We start from the raw sequence: 24,903 nt of genomic DNA on the forward strand, positions 1-24,903 counted from the left end.
TTTGGTGGAAGTGAAAAATCTAATTAATTTTAACCTGTATTGAAAGGATCCATCAAATTACATTGTGTAGCCAACTAATCAGTGAGGAATCAGTGATTGTCACAACTGTATTTTAAAATGGAGAGCTTTCGCTTGATATTTTTGATGGGGAGTGAGTATTTTCATAAAGAAAAGACTAAATAAATATTTTTGCATGCATGTTATGGGTTGTACCCAATTCTGAGATTAATCTGTGTAGCTCTTTATATATCATCTTATACAGATTTAAGATGCAGAACATTTTTAATATAAAATTTGAGAATTTTCTAGTTATAGAAGTACGTTGTCTACTAGGAACACAAATTGCACTTCCGCAGCCCATATTTGTATTGCCTGACAATTACTTGTGTTGCCAGAAGTAGAATATTGCCATTATTGCATGTATGCTTTTTTCTTGTTCATATTTTTATTAATAAACCAAAGTTCTAAAATGAACTAAAACCAACTTGAACTTTGGCATCTTGCAGATTCTACAGTTTTATTCAAACTGCCTATTGTACATAGGAACCATATAAAAAGAGGCTATGTAATAATAATGTCAAATTTCTTATTTTAGTTAGAGCTAGGTATGATGTTATAACTTGAAATGCATAATAAGATGTAAGAAATTAAAATGTAAAACTATATTTCTTTATCCGTCCTCACGTATAAGATTTATTCCACACCATAGCAATGATTACATAGCAACTACTATTTTATAAAGAGTGCCATACTTATCTATTACAGTATCTTATTATACCAGGTCATGGCTCCATGATTAAAATTCCAGTTAGTATTCCAGTATAAAGTGTCTGGGTTTGGGTTTGGCCTGAAAGTTGCCAGGTTTACGTTAAAAGAACAGGAGAATTTTTTCCCCAAAAATCTGAAGAAAATGGGTCAATCGCTTGAGTTGCATATGTAATGTTTAAAATAACATAACTAAAAATTTAAACTAGTGTCAAATTTTCATTGGCCCTTCAGGAAAGAGGGTGAGGGGAAGGTGATGACTCTGTATGGTCATTAGGATTCAAAGGTGAGCAGAAGCCAGGGTGTCACAACAGTGGAAGGACAGATCTGACCTATATAAGGAAAAGAAACAGTTAAAGAAGTTAAGGCTTTATGGACAAATTAGTTTTGACCTACAATTCTGAGAGTTTGTTATCCTTATCTAAAATTATGATGACGAGGAAGAACATAACATATCCTGGAACTTTTGTTCTGAAAATTGGATGTGCAAACATGTTTTTAGTCTGTGTTCAGCTTTGCTCTAGTTGGTTTAAAAAGACTGTTGGGGAAACCCTGAATTCCCATAGAGAGTTTAAAACCCAGGGCAACCTGTAAGATGGGTCTTTGTCATATTTTGGTCAGTTTTGTTTTGCTTGCTTTGTTTCTGTGTTGATTTTCTTTTTCTGTTTCTAGTTATACAGTAGAATCTCAGAGTTACAAACACCTTGGGAATGGAGGTTGTCCATAACTATGAAATGTTCGCAACTCTGAACAAAAAGTTATGGCTGTTCTTTCAAAAGTTTACAACTGAACATTGACTTAATACAGCTTTGAAACTATAACATGCAGAAGAAAAATGCTGCTTTCCCTTTTTTTTTTCCTACTAGTTTATGTTTAACACAGTATTGTATTGTATTTGCGTTTGTTTTTTTGTCTCTGCTGCTATCTGATTGCGTACTTCCAGTTCCAAATGAGGTGTGTGGTTGACTGGTCAGTTCGTAACTCTTAACTCTGAGGTTCTACTGTAGGTGCAAAAACTATTGGTCATGATGTTACTTAGTGTAACAACATACCCTTAGGCAATTCTAGGTCTAGTCTTTGTCTGCTCATTTAATGGCATCTGCAGTTTCTTGCAGCCAGGAGAAAACTTTGTCCAACAATTGGATCTTGGCTGTGATCCAGCCCTCCAACCTGACCCAAATGGACCAGGTTCTCTTCCTGCCAGGGAAAGAAGCCACAGTTTTGGCCCGAAGAAGACAAGAATTGTTATCCACTTATCACCTGGCAAGAGAAAGGAGAACTTATTTTATATTTTCCCCTCATCTCCTTTCTTATCCTTTACCTCTGTATCCATTTTGTCAAAATTTGGTTGAGGAAGTTGACTTGGCAAAGGAACAACTGTGAGTAAGTGAAAATGTTTTAGTTGGTTGCCAGCTAAGTAACCCTTTTCCTAAATGACAGAAATACTTAGCGAGAAGCTGTTTTCTATAAGCTGAATTTTTCCCTTATGTGTAAGTTAATAAAGAAAGGCTTGTTATGTGGTTAATAGGGATCTAAAGCCTATGGCATGAGAGAAACCCCAGGCATTTTAGGACATACTAAGAATGGTGTGCACCAAGCAACATCTAATCTGTAAGCCAAGGCAGAGCATCCAAGTACCCAGATGAATGCCACATGATAATATGTGATGTGGGAAAACTGGCACCATAAAGAGCTCATAAGCTTCCCAGGATAGGGCGTGGTAGGGTAGAATCAGGTACCTTAGGGATAGAGCTGGTCAAAGATTTTCCGACAGACCAGTTTTCTGTCAGAAAATGCTGATTCAATTAAATCAAAACATTCTGCAGGCTTATCAGCCCAGAAATGTTAGAAAATTCCATTTAGGTTCTTCTGAAACTGAATGTTTCAAAATTTCCATCCCGTGGAAAATTTTGCATTTCTGATTTTGTTCCAATTTAGAGTGAAAATTCTTTCAGAAATGCAAAATTTTCCATGGGATGAAAATTCGGCTCCTGCCCAGCTATCTTCCCTATCTGGGAAGTCCTAAACTCTGTATTGGCCTTATATTAGATTAAAAGAAACGACACACACATGCTTCCTCGGAAATTAGCTTTTATATTCTGATGATATCTAGAGGCCTCAACCAGGTTGGTACTCGTGATATGCACTGTACAACCATGATAAATGACCGTCCTTGCCTCTGAGAAGTTACAATCTGAAAGCCAGTACATATAAGCAGTCTGTGTATGTCTCCATAAAAGGTGAATGAACGGCAGTGTGGTGTGTTAGTTACATTTTGCAGTTCAGTGAGGATTTGTGAAGGTTTGTAGCTCAGGTTGGAAATGTAGGTGATGTATGCTGGATAGTTGTAAGAGGATTTCTGGTTCATGATTAGACTCATTGGAAGGGGCAGAGTTAAAGTTGTTTTTTTCAATCTGCAATGTAATATTTTACACTTGTACATTTTAAGAGATTATATGAAGTGTGAAGATGTGTGAATATTTATATTTCTTTGCATCTAAATGCTTAGGTTTTTCTTTTTCCAACAACGTTGCTTGGTATATTTTAACTAATATCAAAGTAACAGCATTAACTAAAAATTAGCTCTTGTCCTTTAATCTGTATACTTCAAAATAGCTTCTGTTCATACTTAAAGGCTTAGTACTTTTCAATATTAAGTATTAATCATCTGAAAAAGAAGTATATAATCTTTGTCTTAACTTCATAACTTTAGTGTTCTCAGAACACTAGCTTGGGACTCCATGGATTCCATTAGGCATCCTTAATCACATTGGAGTAGTTCTTATTCATAAGAATAGTCTACTGAATCCTTTAAAAGATACAAAAATGCAATGTACTGTACACGGCTGTTCGCCTTTTCATTCTCATAAATTTTGTGCACAAAAGCTATGGTTTAGTTTTCAGTCTCGTATGCTTCCATAAATAATTTCCCTAATATATTTTTGACAGAAAGATTACCCTTTTATGAAGAAAAAATTGTAAATTTTGTCAATATAGCTTTGAAACACTGGACATACAATAGCAACATGAACCATTAAACACTGATACAGAAAAATCTTTTAGTTTGTGTACATTAATTGCAAGGGGATTGAAAAAGTATTTATTAGAATGTAAGTCTTATGAATATTACAGCTCTTTCCTGGCATCTTGTCTTTCATATTTATATATAACTTTTGCTGATATTTTGAAGAACTGTTTATTTTCACAGCTGCAAGGAAACTTTGAAGCTTACAGAATTTTATTCAGATATATGCCATAAGAGGTTTTGTGTGTGTGTTTAAAGCAATTTTTAAGGTTAGTTATATTTAATTATTTCATTGCCACAGTAGTTTCAGGATTTTGTTTCACTTTACTTTTTTTTCTTTTACCCCTTTTACAGAATGGGTTGCTTGTGTTAGGTCCAACTTCCTGGTTTTGTGTTACCTGCATGATGTGAAGAATGTTCTACAACTTCATGATCTAGCCACTGGCACACATCTCAAGACTTTTCCTTTGGAAGTCGGCAGCATTGTGGGATATAGTGGCCGAAAAAAGGACACACAAATATTTTATCAGTTTATGTCCTTTTTATCTCCAGGTAAGGTTGTTTATTTCCTCAGGTGTTACCCCTTTTACAGGGTACCTGCCCAATGGATCTTTAATTTAGGAGGTACTGTACACATAATGAGATTGAATTTCGGTTTGATCTTTAGAGACATAGAAAAAGGTGCTTTCCCCTAAATAGTGTGTAGTTGTTTGGACTGTGCATTTAAAATATATTAATGGAGAAGACTCTTGGATCTCATGGATCTACAGTGAGTTAATACGTTGGAGATCTGGGTTCAGAAATGACTAAATATTACAAAGAGTTCTATGGAAGATTGCAACTTCTTGCTCATTCTGTCCTCCTAAAGAAGAAATTAGTGTTGCTTTCATAGCACCAATTAGAGGCTGTACGAATGTGCTTTGAGCAGAGCTGCATGATCATGTAAAAGTGGGCCAGATAATACCTTTTGACCAACCCACAGATACTTAATAAATTGTCTCTGAAAATTAGGTCATTAGTGCATCCCAGAAAATGAACAGTTTGATGCTAAAACAAGGGTGTGCTTTCCCATCATATATAGAAGAGCAAGCTTCTACTTTGTATGGTCCATGACGTGCTACTGACCCAAACTTCTTTCTTCTGAATAACAAAATATCAAGTAGTTGGATCTGGAGAAACGGTTAAAATTCATAATTTTGCATTTATCCCAGTTTCTGCTCTGCAGTTCTTGTTGAAGTAATACATTGGCGCACTCAGTGGCATTCTGATTGTCTTTCACTAGTGGCAGTTTACAGTTGGCCACACAGAACTTTATTCCAAAAACAGTTTGTGTGTGACAGGCCCTACACTCCACTGTGCTACGGAGACCCTCCAGTCACTGTCTAGAGTCCTGGCTTTCAGAGGTATTGAGCACACATAACTCTCATTGACTGAAAAGAGAGCTATGGGTGCTCAGTAAACCAGGCCCTATGCAAACAAATTAATCTAACAGTGTCCTCAGAGTGATAAACACATCATGCAGCCACACACATTCTGTTACTGAGTTTTCTTGATTACCCAAAAGTCAAGCAGAAGTTAATTCCTGGATTAGTAAAATAGGTGGAAGGGGGAGAACCAAGGTCCCTAGAAAAATACTGATGCATTCTAAAGGCAAACATACTGGCTAAAAACTGATCATGGAGGTCTTAGCTTCCAAACTTAAACTATATTTTTTCTGTAAGTGGTCCTTGCTATAGATTCCAAATTTTAACCATGAAGTATAACTTTCACACAGACAATTCATGTGCTGCAATAGACGATAATGTGCATGCAGTTGTTTGGGAGGGAGTGGTGTTCATTAGCCTGGGAGGAAGTCATGCACTGGCCTTTTAATTTAAAAAAAAAACCCAAAATATCTGTGATGGAACATGGCTTGTTTGGATGGGATTACTTTCAAAGTGGGCTTCCCCGACTCCTAATACCCTGAAAAGTACCCTTTTCATTTTGTCATCCAAATTCTCCCTACATTTTACACTAGAGTAAGAAAATTAATCTACAAAACATAAAATATTTTCTTAAAATAAGTTTGTTTTTTTTTCTCAATTTCAAGCATAAAAAGAGAGGCAGGGAACACTATGTATCCAGATTGGTACTGATCTGAATATATACTCTCAACATGAGTGGCGGTATTGGGAATGTTGATAATTGAGTGTGGAGCCAGAAAGGAAAAACCCCACCAGCTTCAACCAGAAAGATCATGCAAGTAAAATCTTGAAGTTACCTCAACAGACTGCAGAACAAGGCTGTGCATAAAGGCTTAGCTATGTAAACTAAATAATTGCTGGATAGGATGGGGAAGACTGATGAGTGCAGAATGGAATGACTCATCCTAAGTGTTGATAAAAGCAAAAGTCCCAAAAGGTCTGTAAGATTCTTTCAAGCAAAACCATGTGTCCAGTTATTTCTGCAAGATGCCGGAGTTACCTTGTGAAATAAACAGCCCTTTTGTCCCAATGTATAATGAAAGGGTTCAGAGTAGGTGCAAAATTGTTCATAGTAATAGCCAGAGAGACTAGGAGAGAAATATTGCTAGCTCGGGGTTTTGTAAGCAAATTATATAATTTAAGGGAGGGGGTAGATTTCTTGCTGCTTTTCCTTTTCTGAGCTCCTTGCTGTTTAAATGGTCCCTGCTTTTTTACTACTTCTACTACATGTTAATACAGTACGATGCACTGAGGAGCAACTTGGGTTAAGAAACAGATTTTCTTACTGCTACTTAAATCATAGATTTCTGTCCTTAATCATCTGATATAATTAAGTCTTATATTATTTCCTCTTTGCTGATAGGTAAGGAGATCTAGTACTGAATGTTTGTTAGATACAAACTCACTTTGTATTAATGTACTGTGCTGAGAGCAGCCAAGAGAATCTGCAAGCTGGCTATGTGCATCTTATTTTTGGCAATGTTGTCAAGTCAGTCAGTATACAGATAGACGGGCAATTTGGGCTGACCTTACTTTTGTTCCACTTACTGGCTCTCTACTACAGTTGCACTTAGTGCCTCTGCTGTTTATACTCTGACACTGAGCGTTTCTCTCAATGGTGATGGTATTGTACCTATTAGAGAGAAGAAATCATTTAAAAAAAGAAAAAAAAAAAAGTGGTAAGTTTTGGTACTTCCATACAATCCAGTAAACAGAATCTAAATCTTGTTCTCTCACTCCATCACCCTCACACTGTGTTTTCCTTTTTAATCTTAATTTATCTAAATTTGAAAGGGCAGTGCTCCACTTGATCAGAAAAAGCCCTATCCTAGGTTTGTCACTGATCCTGAATTTTTTCCAGATTTTGACAGAATGATCCTCTGTCCTGCAAGCCTATCTTAAGGATATTGACTGCTGGCTGTTGAAATTGTTTATTTGTATCACACTAGGATTCCCAACAAAGTCTGAGGCCCCATTGTGATAGGGACTGTACAAACGTATGTTAAGACTCTGTCCTGATGAGCATACAATATGAATAAACAAGACACAGGGTGAGAGAGAAGAAGCCCTATAATCCCAATTTTACATCTGAGGAACAAAGGCACAGAGAGACAAAGTGATTGTCCAAGACCACACAGGAAGTTTGGGAATTGAACCCTGATCTCTTGCATTGCAGTCCAGTTCTTTGGCCACAAGACTGTCCTTATCCTTTCCTACCAACTGACCACCTTGGAGACCATTGGGGAAGAACGTATCTTTCTCAGGAATTTTAGAGAACAGAATGGGGGCAGAGAGTTTAAACACATGGTTAAGTATTTGCAGGATTGGATCCTAGAAAAGGAAATTACAGTCTAAAAGCCAGATCCTGCCTGGCCCTTACACAGGTGCACAGTGACTTTTCCTCCGTATTCCCCTATGGGAAGGGCTCGGTAAAGAGGAAATGGGTGCATGGCTCTGCCCACTCCATAAATGTGCAGAGGATAGAGAGGTGCTCCCCACAAAGGGGTGTTTCAGCAGGTATGCTGTCACTGGACGATGGATGTTCCAGAAGGCCTTCTGCTTCCCTGAGCAGAGTGCCTCCATTCCCTCAGGGGCAGTGCGGCTCTGCCTCAATCACACCCTTAAAAACGAGTTTAAGTCTACCAGCTTCATCATGGTCATGTGCTTAAGCATGTGAATAATTTTACTCATATGAGTAATCCCACTGATTTCATTGAGCATGCTCAAATGAGTAAAAATTATTCACATGTTTAAGTGTTTGCAGGATCAGGCCCTAAGTGAACGTATTAGACTAAATTCTGTTCAACTACATTGGTATAATCTGTATTAACCCACCACGTTTCCAAGTAGACGCCTAAATCTTTCCATTATCTGAATTCTGTTGGATTTATCATTCTTAATAAATGCAAAGCAGCTTAATTTTTCCCCCCTTGTATTTAGTTGGTTGTGGGAATTCTAACTTCACATGCTTAGTATGGGCAGCAGTAATTTTTCTTTGCATATAGAAAGGCTCTGCATTCTTCAGTGAAGAAGTGCATGTCAATTATTAAATGTAAGAATGTATCAAGGCTGCTTCTTTACCCTACTGGGTTCACTTTGCCATCGTTACAGTCTTTCATGTTTTTTAATCCAATGTCTTTTTAATGATGCATGTGCACTTAATTGACAAATTTGACCTCTGTTTCAGGTATTATTTATCACTGTGATCTGACAAAAGAAGAACTGGAGCCAAGAGTGTTCCGGGAGGTGACTGTGAAAGGATTTGATCCTTCGGTTTATCAGACGGTTCAGGTAATAACAAAAACATGAATTTTTCTGCCTTGTTTTAATCACTTGTGAAGCAGGCTAACAAAAGCTGCAGTTAAATGAGAGTAAAATCACTTTCAAGCAACTCCTGTGTAATTTTCAATATCAGAGGTTGTAGAGTTTTGAGGCAGGACTAATGGGCTTTTTTTGGGTAAGTTTAGTATGTGCCATGCCGTGTAACTAAGAGGCAAACACAAGCATGCATCTTCTCGTGTTGTGAATTTTAAAGGTATAGTAGTGTTTTGCATCAGTCTCAGTGATGTAATTGCTTTCCATATACTGTGCAGTTCTTCCACTTTACTTAGTACAGTCATCCATGTAAACTCTTTTGGTCGGGAACTGTTTTGTTTTTGTTTGTACAGCACCTAGCACAATGGGGTCCTGGGCATTAATACATTACAAATCATAAATAGGTGTGTACGACATTTGGATTCTGACAAGCTAATTCCTAAAACTCCAAAATAAGAATGGCCATTCCAAGTCAGACCAATGGTCCATCTAGACCAGTAACCTGTCTCTGACTGTGACCAGTGCCAGATGCTTCGGAGTGACTGAACAGAATAGGGCAGTTATCAAGTGATCCATCCCCTGTTGTCCAGTCCCGGCTTCTGGGAGTCAGAGGTTTAGGGACACCTAGAGCATGGGGTTGCATCCCTGACCATCTTGGCTAAAAGCTATTGATGGATCCATCTTCCATTAACTTATCTAGTTCTTTTTTTGAACCCGGTTATTCTTTTGGCCTTCACAACATCCCCTGCCAACAAGTTCCACAGGTTGACTGTGCGTTGGTTGAAGAAGTACTTCCTTATGTTTGTTTTAAACCTGCTGCCTATTAATTTCATCGGGTGATTCTAGTTCTTGTGTTATGTGAAGGGATAAAAAACATTTCCTTACTTGCATTCCCCATATCATTCATGATTCTGTAGATCTCTATCATCTCCCCCACCACCACCCCACCTAAGTTATCTCTTTTTTAAGCTGAACAGTCCAAGTCTTTTTAATCTTTCCTCATGTGGAAGCTGTTCCATACCCCTAATCAGTTTTGTTGCCCTTCTCTGTCCTTTTTCCATACTAATATATCTCTCCTGAGATGGGGTGACTAGAACTGCATGCAATATTCAAGATGTAGGTGTACCATGGATTTATACAGTAGCATTATCTTTTCTGTCTTATTACCTCTTTTTCTTAATCATTCCTAGCATTGTTAGCTTTTTTCACTGCTGCTGCACATTGAGCAGATGTTTTTAGAGAACTATCCGCAATGACTCCAAGATCTCTTTCTGGAGTGGTAACAGCTAATTTAGATCCCATTGTTTTGTATGTATAGTCGGGATTATTTTTTCCAATGTGCGATACTTTTTACTTATCGAAATTAAATTTCATCTGCCATTTTATTGCTCATTCACCAAGTTTTGTGAGATTCCTTTATAACTCTTTGCAGTCAGCTTTGGACTTAACAATTTTAAATAATTTAGTATCATCTGCAAACTTTTCAGCGTCACTGTTCATCCCCTTTTCCAGATCATTTATTAATATGTTGAATACCACATGTCTCAGTACAAATCCTTAGTGGAACCCACTATTTACCTCTTTCCACTGTGAAAACTGACCATTTATTCCTACCCTTTGTTTCCCATCTTTTAACAAGTCACTGATCCATGAGAAGACCTTCCCTCTTGTCCTATGACTGCTTACTTTGCTTAAGAGCCTTTGCTGAGGGACCTGGGAAAGTGAGGAAACAGATTGACAGAATGAGACGGGTACCCAGAAGTCACCTACTACAGGACAGGCCCAACAAGGAAAATAACAGAACACCACTGGCCATCACGTACAGCCCCCAGCTAAAACCTCTCCAGCGCATTATCAACGATCTACAACCTATCCTGGAAAATGATCCCTCACTCTCATAAACCTTGGGAGGCAGGCCAATCCTCACTTACAGACAGCCCCCCAACCTGAAGCAAATACTCACCAGCAACTACACACCACACCACAGAAACACTTACGCAGGAACCAATCCCTGTAACACACCCTGCTGCCTACTCTGTCCCCATATCTACTCTAGCAATAACATCATTGGACCCAACCACATCAGCCACATCATCAGGGGCTCATTCACCTGCACATCTACTAATGTGATATATGCCATCATGTGCCAGCAATGCCCCTCTGCCATGTACATTGGTCAAACCGGACAGTCTCTACGTAAAAGAATAAATGGACACAAATCAGACATCAGGAATGATAACCTACAAAAGCCAGTAGGAAAAAACTTCAATCTCCCTAGACATTCAATAACAAATGTAAAAGTAGCCATTCTTCAACAAAAAAACTTCAAAAACAGACTTCAAAGAGAAACTGCAGAACTACAATTCATTTGCAAACTTTACACAATTAATTTGGGCTTGAATAGGGACTGGGAGTGGCTGGCTCACTACAAAAGCAATTTTCCCTCTGTTGGTATTTCCCTCTCTTGGTATTCCTTCTCCTCATCAATTATTAGGAGTGGACCACATCCACCCTGACTGAATTGGCCTTGTCAACACTGGTTCTCCATTTGTAAGGTAATTCCCTTCTCCTCATGTGCCAGTATATTTATGCCTGTTTCTGTAATTTTCACTCCATGCATCTGAAGAAGTGGGGGTTTTTTACCCACGAAAACTTATGTCCAAACAAATCTGTTAGTCTTTAAGGTGCCATCGGACTCCTCGTTGTTTCTCTAACCAGGTTTATGCACCGGGTAGCCTTCAACTGTGTATCTCTAACCAGCAAGCTTTGCTGAGGAGTTACGATTACAATCTGTGAGACTCTCTCAAATTTCAAAGACTCTCTGCCTCAAGAGTCAAGGCAGGAATTCGCTGCCCTCTTGGAGGAGGGTAAGAATGTGGCCAGGACCTCTCTCCAGGTAACTCTCGATGCAGCCGATGCGGCAGCAAGGACAGTGGCCTCTCCTGTCACCATGAGGTGGTGTTCTTGGCTCCAGTCCTCAGGACTGCCTCACGAGGTCCAACAGTCCATTCAGGACCTCTCCTTTGAAGGCTCCTCACTATTTTTGGAACAGAAAGACATGAGACTTCACAGCCTGAAGGACTCTAGAGCCACCCTCAGGCCATTGGGCCTCTATGCTGTCTGCTTCCAGGAAGCACTTTGGGCCCCAACAGCCACCTCATTTCTCGGTGCCCTCTCCGAGACAGGAGTCCTACAAAAGGGAAGGCAGAAGTTACAGATGTCAGCCACTCCCATCCACCTCAACCTCCTAGCCAGAGTCTGATAAGTACTCTGGTGGGCCCAAGCAGGCCTTTTGAAGGTACACCCAAAGGCGCTATACTAGTTCCCACTTCAGATCCTGCCTCCCCTTTATTTTTGGACCATCTGTCCTATTTCAGCCAGGCATGGTCCTATATAACATGGGACCTCTGGGTGCTAAGTACAGTGACAGTTGTCTATATCCTTCAGTTTTTATCCATCCCTCCCTCACATCCCCCATCCCTGTCCCTCTTTGGGGACCCTTCTCACGAGCAACTCCTTGCCCAGGAGGAGCAATCCCTCCTATGCATGGGGGCTGTGGTGGAGGTTCCTCAAGACTTGAGAGGGAAGGGGTTCTACTCCCTATATTTCCTAATCCCGAAGGCCAAGGGGGGCCTCTGCCCCATTCTGGATCTACATTGCCTCAACAGATCTCAAGAAACTGAGGTTCTGTGTGGTCTCCCTAGCCTCCATCATTCCCTCCCTTGCTTCAGGGGACTGGTATGCCGCCCTTGACTTAAAGGACGCATACTTTCACATTTCTGTCTTCTTTGACCACAGAAGATTTCCCAGATTTATTGTGAATCAATGCAATTACCAGTTCATCACTCTTCCTTTCAGCCTCTCAGCAGCCTCTTGGGTTTTCACAAAGTTTATGGCGGTAGTAGCAGCCCTTCCTCAGACGGCAAGGCGTCCAGGTCTACCCGTACCTCAACGACTTGCTAATCCAAGGTCAAGCAGAAACTTATGTGCGGAACAGCATCAGCATGATCCAGACACCTTCCAGACATTGGGCCTGTTGATAAACGAGGAAAAGTCGGCTTTTGTTCCAGTTCAGAGAATAGAATTTATTGGGGTAGTGCTCAACTTGACCCAGGCCAGAGCCTTCCTTCCGGAGGCCCAATTTCAGACTATATGTCAGACCTGAAATCCATGGTCATGGTACACCCAATTATGACTGCCTGAGTTTGCCTCAAGCTGCTGGGGCACATGGCCACATGTAGGTTCAGTATGCAAGGCTGCGTCTCAGGCCCTTGAAGCCGTGGCTAGTGTCGTTTTACTCCCCAAACAGACACCACTTGGACTCAGTGCTCACTATTCCTACCCTGGTCCTCACCTGTCTGGACTGGTGGAAGGACCCGGGGTCAGTAATGATGGGGGTACCCTTTGTTGCCCCTCAGCCATCAGTCTCCCTAGTCTCGGATGCATCAGATGTAGATTGGGGAGCCCACTTTGACTGTCTCAGGACTCAGGGCCTATTGGTCAGGGAATTCAGGGCTGTATGTTTAGCTTGCCAAGTGTTCCTCCCTCAGATCTCAGGCAAAGTGGTGCAAGTTCTCACAGACAATACCACGGCCATGTTCTGTATCGGCAAACAGGGAGGTGCTCGATCCTCTGCCCTGTGTCAGGAGGACATCCATCTGTGGGAATTCTGCATGAAACACTCCATCCACCTGGAGGCAACATAACTCCCAGGAGCCTGGAATGCACTGGCGGATCACCTCAGTAGATCCTTTTCCCTTCACCCGAAGGTGGTCCCTTCACCTGGAAATTGCCAGGTTCATCCCTCAAAAATGGGGGTCTCCCCAGGTAGGCCTGTTCACGACCAAGCAAAACAGGAAGTGCAATCAGTTTTGCTCGCTTTGCGGGCACAGTCTGGACTCCCCATCTGACACCTTTCTGCTCCCCTGGTCAGGACCCCTGCTCTACGCTTTTCCCCTGGTCCCTCTTGTTCACAAGGTCCTCCTGAAAATCAAGCAGGACAAAGTGAGAGTTACTCTCACACTGAACCAGTGCTGGTTCAGCATGTTACTGGATCTTTCAATAGCATTCCCTCTTCCACTCCCACTCCATCCAGACCTGATCTCACAAGACCACGGCTGGTTGCTCCACCCAAACCTCGCCTCCCTTCACCTAACAGCATAGATGTTAGATGGCTGACCCCGGAGGAGCAGGCCTGGTCAGAGCAAATTCATCAGGTCTTTCTAGGTAGTAGGAAACTGTGCACTAGGGCTACCTGCCTGGCTAAATGGAAACGCTTCTCGATATGGGCATCTCAACGAGGTCTCTCTCTGGTTTGTTCTTCCCTGGAGGCTATCTTAGACTACTTGCTCTGTCTAAAGCAGCAAGGTTGGCCTTTGCATCTATCAAGGTGCACTTAGCAGCAATCTCAACCCTCCACCTGATGAATGACAGGTCAGTATTCTCCCATGAGATGACGGTCTAATTTCTCAAGGATCTGGAGAGACTCTACCCTCAGGTCTGTGAGCCAGTCCCTCCATGGTACTTAAACCTGGTTCTGTCAAGCTCATGGGTCCTCCATTCAAACCGCTAGCACCATGTCTGCTACTGTTTCTCTCTTTGAAGGTCACTTTTCTGGTGGCCATCACCTCAGCCAGAAAGGTCTCTGAATCAGGGTTCTTACATCAGAGGCACGGTACAAGGTCCAGCTGTACCGCCACCCAGCCTGCCTGTCAAAGTGGTGTCACAATTCCATAGCCACCAGGCTATTTTCCTCCCAGTCTTCTTTCCGAAGCCTCACAGGAACTCTGAAGATGCTCATTGGATGTTAGATGTGCTTTCACCTTCTATATTGAGAGAACTAAAGCGTTTCACAAATCCACGCAACTCTTTGTAGCAGTAGCAAAAAGGATGAAAGGGCTCCCAGTGTCAGCCCAGAGTATCTTGTCCTGGATAACCGCCTGTATTTGAGCTTGCTATGAGCAGGCAAATGTCCCTCTGCTAGCCATCCTAACCACTCACTTAACGAGAGCTCAGTCCTGTTCAGCAACGTTCCTCGCGCAAGTTCCCATCCAAGACATCTGCAGGGCTGCAATTTGGTTATCGGTGCATACCTTTGCATCCCACTATGCCATCACCTAACAGGCTCAAGGCGATGCCAGGTTCAGAAGAGCAGTGTTGCAGTCAGCATGTTCATGAACTCTGAGCCCACCTCCTGAGGTACTGCTTGTGAATCACCAAATGTGGACATGAGCATGCACTCAACGAAAGTGGTTACTAACCTTCCATAATTATTGTTCTTCAAGATGTGTTGCTCATATCCTTTCCATGACCCACCTTCCTACCTCTGTCGGAGTTGTCCAGCAAGAAGGAACTGAGAGGGTGCGTGGCCAACAGTGCTCCTTATACCTGCGCATGAGCGACATGGCTCCAGAGGGCACTAGAGCCGCCCTGACAGATACCACTGAGGGAAAAATCTCTGGCAACGGTGCACGTGGTGTACACACACCTAACATAGAATGGACATGAACAACATATCTTGAAGAAAAACAGTTACAGAAGGTTAGTAACTGTTTTTTCATCTATGTGCCAGATAATTCTGTTCTTTACTATAGTTTCAACCAGTTTGCCTGGTACTGAAATTAGGCTTGATGGCCTGTAATTGCCAGGATTGCCTCTGGAGCCTTTTTTAAAAATCAGCGTTTCATTAGCTATCCTCCAGTCATCTGGCACAAATGCTGATTTAAGTGATAGGTTACATAACACAATTTAATATACGCACAAGGCTGTTGTAAATAGCCTCATTCATCTCTGGTTGCTTCCGTAGATAGAAAGATGAGCTTTGCAAAGGCCAGTTTGCCAAAGATGCAATCATCGAACATTTATCTCTTGGCTTGAATTCATTAGGGAGGCTACTTCTTCTTTCTCTATTTTATTTTATGTATATATAACACACTTTAGAGGATATGGAGTTGAAGGAAGAAAACAGCATTCACTTTGAGAAAGAACATGATTATATAACTAATACTATCAAGTTCAGTGAGATAATGAATTAAAAAAACAATATAATAAATTAAAAAGAGGTTTAGAAATAATTACTGTAAATTAGGAATATTATATTTTACTGGCAAATCAAATGTTTTATTTGAGAAACAATTGTGGAATCAAAAGCCACTTTTACATATAAATCAATTATTTATTAAATTAGGCTAATAATTAAAAATAAATTCCTTAAGTTAAGAGAGCTCTTCTCATCCAGAAGGATCCCAGGTTTTTTGGTTGTATATAGAAAGGGATTATTTTCCCCACCACTGAGAAGCTGCTATCTTTACATTGCTTTAGTGATGTAACAGTGATTCACTTTCAGCAATGCTCCACGTGTTTTTAAAGCAAGAAAAATAACCATCCATTTTCACTACAGCTGGAATTTAAATAGTTGGAATTTGATTAGCAATGCTGAGTTTAGCTATAACACAGCAGTTACTACAGCATTATAATTCTGATAAGTGCCCTTGGATCCTTAATTACATGGGGCGGGGAGACAGTCCTTGGAACCTTGTACACCCCAAATACAGCACCTGTGATAACAGAGTGGTGCCCTTGTGCAGTGGGATATTGTGTTTTGCTGACTTGGAAGGAAAGGTGCCATATCCTGAGACACAAATGCCACTTCCTATACCATCCTGTGTGTGTGTGCTTCCTTGTATTTGAGATTTGAGGAGACTCCAGCATCAGAAGAGAGATTTCATACCTTTGATCTGGCCAGTTTATTGTACATTTAAATCTCAAATTCATTTGAAATTGCTCCTTTAAAATGACACCTATATACGTGAATTGCACTGAGTTCAATCACAGCTTTGCCATAAGCCCAGCGTTAGTGTCAAAGTATTGCTGCAGTGACCCTAAAGCTGCCTAAATCACAGTTGCCCACCCAGCCCATCTCTGCTTCCACTCCAGGAAAAGGAGCATGGTGTGTCAGGGCTACCCGAGTTTTGTATGCTCTCCAAGATGGGGGAGGAGCTGCACCACTGGGTGTTGTGGAGCTAAACCAAGGTTCCACCCCATTCCTTGCCTACTCCCCACCCACTTGCATGGGGAGGGGGGCAAGGGGAAGAGTAGATGCTCCGCAAAGGTTGCGTTCCCCTCCCACAAGGAATCTGCGTATATATGGGTGTGAATCTAAATTATAACCTTGTTCCTCCTTTTACTTCTGCACCACCCCAGAGCCCTGGCCACAATTCAGGCAATTGAAAAGGATAAACTGAAAATGGATGCAAGAAAAAGTAGTTGTGCGGAAAGTCACAGGTTGAGATTAATTACTTCACTATAAATAACATTGTATAATAACCTCGGTTTCATTATTGTGATTTATATCAAAATTGCTGAGTGCTGAAAGGGAGAAAACAGAGCTTGCTTTTTTTTTTCTTATTGGACCAAGGCAAATTTGATTCTGCACTGAGGGATGTCCTTTCTTAATAAGATACAGATGAAAGGAATATCCCGTACAAAGCTTTCTACATTTATTTTCTTCCACTTGAATGAACAGAATGAATGCACACACATCTGGGGGTTTCCTAGATTTATTTACATAACATATATGAAACTTTATTGAGAGTTGTTCTCTAGTAGTCTCTGCACATAATTGAGCAAAAGTGTTAGAAATGAAGTGGGGGTGTGTGTGCGTGCGTGCGCGTGTTTTTTAACCTAAACTGAAATTGTCAAAGTGCCAAATCTGTACTCTTTTGGGCACATTTTCAGTATTGCATGGATTTTTAGTGCAAGACTCTACATGACTTTTTTTTTTTTTTTTTTTTTTTTTTTTTAAATCCCACTGCTAAATCCCCATGCAACATATCAAAAATGTACCTTACATCCTTTGCTTAAAGTATGTATTAAATAGTGTTGATAATCTTTAACTAAATAATGTTTCCTGATAGGTGGAAAGGAGTTTTGATTCTCTGGATAATTTCATCTTGTGATATTTTACGGGGAATAGTAAAGAATAATGGATTTATGAAGGGAAACATTGGCACAATTTTGTTTAACTGAGCAACTTATAAGTAAAATTTATCATAATTTAAATGCTGCTTTAACTAAAGGTCATGAATTTTATCTTTATGAACTTGCCAACTGAGTTCTTATGTGCTTCTTGTTACACCTCATGGTGACACTTAATCATTGATAAACAGGCTGCTGTCCTGTCTCTGAATTAACCTACTTTTATGCTGGCATGCAAGATTGCAGGTGTTGAAATTGTAATCGCGAAACAAGTTGTTTGGATCCCTTTGCCATTCTTTTAATATCTTCCAATGTGTTTTAAATAGTTCAAGATTGCAAAAGAGTATATGTGCCTAGCAAGGATTGTACTTTGTTTAGCTACTGTCTTGTAAAAGAACTCTGAAATTCATGGTATAACTTAGTTTGATTTAAAAGCAGCTGCCATTTTTTACATTGTATCAATAAATGGCCAGGTGGAGGGAGAGCAGGATTAATTGTATCCTGTGTCTTTTATAAAACCTATCTTTGTAGGAACTAAGTAGCACTATGAATTATTTCATTGTTCAGCCACCTGAGGAGACCTGGGTTCAAATTATGGGTAGTTAACAAATGAGAATGATCTTACTGTCATTCTGGTTCTTCACAGAGATTTATCTACAGCATACAGGTTGGCACAATCGGTGTCGGTGCTTCAGGGAAGTTTAAAACTAAGAAGATGAATCAGAATTGAGGTTGATTGGCAGAGTTGTAGGAGAAACTTGTGCACAACACCTGCCAACACTATTCCTGGATCTTGCCATTACTATTAGTACATCAATTTATTAACATTAAATTCACTCATTAAAATTTTTAAAAACACCCTTATTCAGGGGTGTGCACAAGGGGGCCCCAGTAATCCGTGTGGGCACAGAACTCCTCCAGCTCCAGGGACACGGTGGAGGAGACCGCGTGAGCTCTTCCGGCCCTGGGACCGCGGCAGGGGCACAGAAAGTGCCCCTCCAAAAGCAGTCAAATTTGTATTTCTGCCTATGCCGCTGGCCTTATTGGTTGGTGTCCTATGGATGTCCTTATCTTTTTAGATCTGCTTAGCAAAATATGAGCTTCAGTTATAATTTTTTAAAGTGGATGTGAAGAAGGACTTGTTATTTCTTGTCTTTTCCTTAGCACAGATGAATGGTTGCCTGGTGTTTAGAGAGAATTTTCAATGGCTCTGTCATCTCAGCTAAGATGTAACACCTTCAGTATAACAGACAAAAGGCATATTCCTCAGATGAGTGTCGTGTTAGGAAGCAAAATTAAAGAACACTCTCTCCTCTTTCTTTCTTCAGTAAATAAATTACTCTGTACTATTTTCCATCCTCTTCCCCCTTCTCTTTAACATGAAAGCGCTTTTAAAGCTGTAGCTTTTAAAGGCCTGGGTAAAGAATGATGAATTTTGAAGAATTATACCATATTATTATACCATATTGGTTCTGTGGATGCTTGGAGTGTTTGATTCCTCACGATCTCACTATAAAGGCATACATTTTAATATTAGGGCAAAACAAGTCAGTTGTTCCTGTCTCCTTCAGTTTTACTATTTTTAGTTCCTCCTGGCTTCCCAATTCAGAAAGATAAAACATTTAGCCAACCTTGTTTTGTGTAAAAATTGATAGTTATTTAATGCCTGCCACAGTATGGCAGCATCGTGCCCCCATCCAGTTGCATGCATAAGGAATGTTGCTATTTTAGTTGCTTCAGTTTCCATTAGAATTCCAAGAAGAGCACAGAAGGTTTCAGTTCTGATCTCTTCCTGCAGTTTGGCAGTGACTGTATTGTTGGCACCAAGACAATAAACAGTCCTGCTCTGGAGGACATTAACAAATTCATTTTGACAACTCTGGCACTGTTGGCTACATGCCTTCTGAATTCAGTACGGGTAGTAACTTCTTACTCTACTAACATGGGAATATGGCAAATGCCACTTTAATCTGCCATTGCTTTCTCTAATTGCACCTCAGTGGAGAGGTGCAACTCAAAATGCATTGTTCCAATTTTAGAATCCTGTATTTTTTTTAAGCTCTAGAGAAATATTTTAAAAGGTGAAAGTGTAGCCACACTGAGCTCCTTTTAAGAGGGGTTCCCTCAATATGAAGAATTATAAAACTAGAAAGAAACTTCTAGAAAAGCATCCATAAAACTAAATGGAGGATTTTGTTTAGTGATCTCACACTTTTCTTGGGCTTTGGATCCCAGACACTTAATTAGATGAGAGGTAGCTGGATGTCCTGTAATAATTGTCAAGGGTTAGAGCAGCTCCATGTAACATGCTTTGAATAATTAACAGAGAAATCCTACTTGATGTTGGCACTCTCTAAATATCTGGGCTAGTAGGTAGATCACCTTGTTCTTGACTGGTGTATGGCACAGTGTGTTATTGCACTAGTTTTCACCTCTAGAGTTCAAATGCAGGTTGAGGTCCCAAATTAAGGTGGTTATGGTAGTCTCTCATCCTAACCTCTGTTTGTGTCAGAAAACAAATGACTGGCAGCATTTGCTCAATAGGAAATGGAATAGTGGTAATGCTTTGGATCAGGACTAGGGTGTGCATAGCACAACTATAAGTGGGAGTTTGCACAGCACCAGACCATGCCTACATCTGAAACTAGTATTAAAATACTAATCTCCCAGACACCTGCACTATCACATAGCCTGTGGGGTTCACCAATCCCAGACTCATAATTACACCTCTACTCCGATATAACACGACCGGATATAACGGGGTAAAGCAGCGCTCCGGGGGGGCGGGGCTGCACACTCTGGCGGATCAAAGCAAGTTCATTATAATGCGGTTTCACCTATAACACAGTGAGATTTTTTGGCTCCCGAGAACAGCGTTATATCGAGGTAGAGGTGCGTAGTGTTTCCTTTCTGTTTAAGATGCAGGGAAATGAGATGACTATAGAGGGGGGCGGGAGAATCTTCAGACACCAGGTCTTACAATAAATATTCATTTTTTTCAGTCCAAAGGGGTGGTGATGCAGAGCTGCTTAGTAGTCTAGCTAAGACCAAGAGAAATATATTCTCCTTTTTGACTTTCACTTTTAAAACTTTTTGCTTTATACTACTCTTTGCTTTTTTATTCCCACTGCTAATGAAGAGGAATATTGAGGTGGTGTATTTGATCCCAATTCAAGGGCCTTTGTTTCACTTAGAACCTCCCAAAACAGAGAGCTAAAATAATATAGATCTGTTCTAATCCATAACCATTGATCCTAGTATATGTGAATCACTTACTACATGTAAGAGTGACTAGGAACTAGCGCTTAAATCAATTTTAATAAGAGTTTAAAGGATTGCTTTCACATCCTCAAATATCTTAAACAACTGCATAACTACTGGCAAAAAAATTAGTTTTACAGTAAATGGGTGAATACAATTTTGCTCTCAGGAAGAAACATAAGCCACTGGGGACACACACACCCCTTGTTTTTAAAGGCAGTGTGTATTTAAGACCCAAGTATCTCAGTGGGATGGGGTGGAGGTTGGTTATGGATAGAGACAGATTAAAATGAGAAACATCTTCATTACAAAAATAAGAGTTTCCTTCTTGTCAACTTTCTAAAGCGATTACTGAAGACTTTTTCCTTCCTTCTCATAAACACTCGTCCCTAAGTTTGATTTTTTTTTTCCCTCCAGTACTTAACCATTAACACATTACTAATTGACTTAATTCCCTTGGTCACAAAACAGGAAATAATTTCATCTTTTCTCAGTGGTATTTTCTCCCAACTTCCATTCTTTTCTCTGAAGATCCCAAAGTACTTCCCAAAGGTAGAGAAGTATGATTAACTTAATTTTACAGATGGAGAAACAAAGGCATTGATAGATTGTGTGACACATCACAGTGATCAGTGTCTGAACTAGGAATTGAGCCCTGCTCTCCTGACCTCCAGTTCACTGTTTTGACTACAAGACTGTGCTGCTTCCCCATGTATTAATTTAGCAAAATGAGTCTTCAAAATGTGTTTAAAAGTAAAATTGCAATCTAACCAATTATTATAAAGTCTCTTCTACAATCAGCATAGCATAACATTTCAGTACGAATATAAAAACAAATCTCTCTAATATAAAACATTAACATTCAATCACTATAGTATCTGGATGTGCTTTACAGAATTTAGATGAGCAGTAACATTTCACAAATATAGAGCTCAATCCTTTGCCCACTGAAGTTAATGATAGAGCTCCCATTGTCTTCAGTGGGGCAGGATCAGGCACATAAGCAGTTCGAACAAAACAAACAAACAAAATAACATTGCAGTTTTTCCTGAACTGATCACTTGATGATTACCTGTTCTGTTCATTCCTTCTGAAGTACTTGGCATTGGCCAGTGTCAGAAGACGGGATACTGGGCTAGATGGATCTTTGGTCTGACCCAGTATGGCCGTTCTTATGTTCTTATGATTCTTCAGTCCTTCCGCAGACAAAACTGCCATTGAAATCAGAGAGTTTTACTAAAGTAAGGACTAAAAGGTCAGGCCTGCTGTCAGTATTTCTTGCAATGAAAGAGATAAATGATAACTGGCAAAATATGTCACTGTTTCTTCTGTCCATATTTTTCTATATTTTATTTGGATCAATAAATCAAATCAAAATATAAAACTTCCCTGTGCTTGGATGCCAGATTTGTTCAGGAAGGGATTACTTTTATGAATGTGGGAATTGGTCAGTCCCCCTGCCCATTTATTTCTCTGCTGAGCCTACCAACAATGGTGTTAAATTGCTACAACAATTTTGTGACATCCCTCTGTAGGACTGAGATCTCCAGCCTTATTTTGCACAGCTGGCAAAAGGACTTTAGATGGCTCCAGCTGTCAGTTATCATTGACATGAGCCAAATTCAACTGCTGTAGAAGGGAAAGGCACTGTGTTACCAATCCCTTGACACATCCAGCCTCTTTGGAAGGCTGATGCTGAGTTTGACTTTTTTTAGTGCTACGTTAAAGGTGTTGTACAAATCTACTGAATAGTATTAAGTAATGTTAGGTCCCCAAAGAATCAGTGAAGAGTAATATACACAGAAAAGTCTATTACGTCTCTTACAGCAATAGACTCAGAAAGCTTATGGTTCTGAAATTACATCTGATTTGGAGAGCAACAACAATTGTGTTTGGCAATGAAGCTCACATTTCTTGTGTTTTTCCCAAGCTTGCATAATACGATGAGTTCCCTGCATTAATGGGCATATGCTATTTAATGTGTAGTTTATATGGAAGTCTCTTTTGAATGCTGAATAATACTCAATGTAAACAATTTCTAAACCTGGTTGAGGTTAGAAGGGACCAATGTGTATTCCAGAATTTTAAGGCAGAAATAAGTATTTTGGGGTTTCTTTGGTTGCCAATCCAGTGAAAGATAGCACTTTTCTGTTTCCTTTCCCAATCTTTTTCTCTCCCTGCACATTGGATTTCTTGCATATATCAATTTCTGGCCATTTTACCCCAATGAATAAAAACTATTTCTAGGTGTCTTCTCTCTTTAATAGATGGTGGTTTTGGTGAGAATAGAAGAAGAGAGGAAAGGGGGGGGAACACTTGTTCTCTTTCCTGACCCTTCCAAAAAGGTTGAGATTTCTCCCCTTTCTTTACTGCTTCAGGACAGCATCAAAAAGCTGTTCATAGATTCCAAGGCCACAATGGACCATTATGATCATCTACTCTGACCTCCTGTCTCACACAGCCATAGAACTTCCCCAAAATAATTCCTAGAGCAGATCTGTTAGAACAACATCCACTCTTGATTTAAAAATTGCCAGTGACAGAGAATCCACCACAATCCTTGGTAAATTGTTCCAATAGTTAATTACTCTCCATGTTAAAAATGTACACCTTATTCGCAGTCTGAATTTGTCTAGCTTCAGCTTCCAGCCATTGGACTGTGGTGTTACTTTTTCTGCTAGATTAAATACTTGTTCCCCATGTCAGTACTTACAGACTGGTCACCTTCTCTTTGTTAAGCTAAATAGATTGAGCTCTTTGAGTCTATCACTGTGAGGCATGGTTTCTAATCCTTTAATTATTCTCATGGATCTTCTCTGAACCCTCTCCAGTTTATCAACATCCTTCTAGAACTGTCGGACACCAGAACTAGACACAGTATTCTAGCAGTTGACTGTTGCTGATGTCATTGCCATATTTGACTGAGTCTCCCACTCTAGGGAATCTGTTAATAATTATGGGCAGAAGGGATTGTAAGCTTCTTTACAGTTCCGTACCCAATTTAAACTACTATGGTAGTGTACAGAATTTCTGATATAGCAGGATATTCCAGTAGCCTACCAGAGCCTTCAAAACAAACATTGCTCAAAGGTGATTGGTTTGGTTTATTAATTTGCTTCAGGTGCAGATCTACAAACCCCAGGCCTCTAAACACACACTTCAGTAGTAATCAGTAAATGATTGGGGTCTGACATTATAATTACAGCAGCTGAGAGAGGATAAAATTGGAATAATTCCAGTGCCCGAATCAATCATGGGTATGGATGCGATTTTGTCACACTAAAATTAGGCAAAATTCATGGGGCAGTCATGGTAAAAAATGTACAAAATCAGGTATGATCACACTGGGGCTGGTGACGTCCATGATCAAATCATATCCTTAGTCATAGGCTCCTAAATAGGAAAAATGCATGATGGCCATGAAAGAGTAAGTCACAATTGTGTAGGGGATCCAACGTGTACAAGAGCCCTGAAATTCAGTTGGTGGCTTTAGCAATAATAATGGTAATTGTACAGTGATTACAGTAATCAAAACCATAGGATAATTAGTGAAGTTTATAACTTGTGCACTTGTAAATATTCCTATAAAATGCAAATAAACTTAATTTATATTAGGTCATCCTGGAAAAGTTCTACTTACCCACTTGCTCAAGGCCAGAAATGGGCATATTTCAAGGAACCTCTCAGAGCCTCAGTGTTTTGGGGAGTTTTTTGGTAGCATATATCAAAATGAAACCATGTTCAAAGCCCTTTTCTCAACAGCCTCTTAATGTTCTTGATGCAATAAACAAAATAACCTCAGTTTAGAACATGAGTACAATGGTAGTTTGTTAGCAAATTTATGACAACAGCAAAGGACGAGTTAAGCCAACTTTAATTCAGTAGCAAGTTATCTCATGAAAAGACTAGAACTGAGTTACATATTCTCATTCACTGGTCAAAAGACACGACAGGTGAACCTCAGAAAGTTTGGACTTTGCATTTGGATAAACATCCAAAAATTCAAGTGAATCCAAATTACTTGAATCTGTGGAAAAACTGTGCTGGAAGTCTTGTGTGAATAGGCTTTCTTCTCATTAGATTTTATCACTTCTATAT

The 24,903-nt window shown here is 40.0% G+C and overlaps 1 protein-coding gene across 1 annotated transcript in view; it reads left to right on the forward strand.

The window, feature by feature from the left end:
- PREP (prolyl endopeptidase) overlaps positions 1-24,903 on the forward strand; it is a 162,269-nt gene that overhangs the window by 102,386 nt on the left and 34,980 nt on the right. Inside the window, exons 9-10 of the mRNA XM_026653937.1 lie at positions 4,145-4,342; positions 8,441-8,544. Coding sequence (XP_026509722.1) covers positions 4,145-4,342; positions 8,441-8,544 — 302 coding nt within the window. The remainder of the gene's footprint in view (positions 1-4,144; positions 4,343-8,440; positions 8,545-24,903) is intronic.

The sequence above is a fragment of the Terrapene carolina genome, unplaced genomic scaffold, assembly GCF_002925995.2.
Source record: "Terrapene carolina triunguis isolate 2854851 unplaced genomic scaffold, T_m_triunguis-2.0 Scaffold42, whole genome shotgun sequence".
NCBI lineage: Eukaryota > Metazoa > Chordata > Testudines > Emydidae > Terrapene > Terrapene triunguis.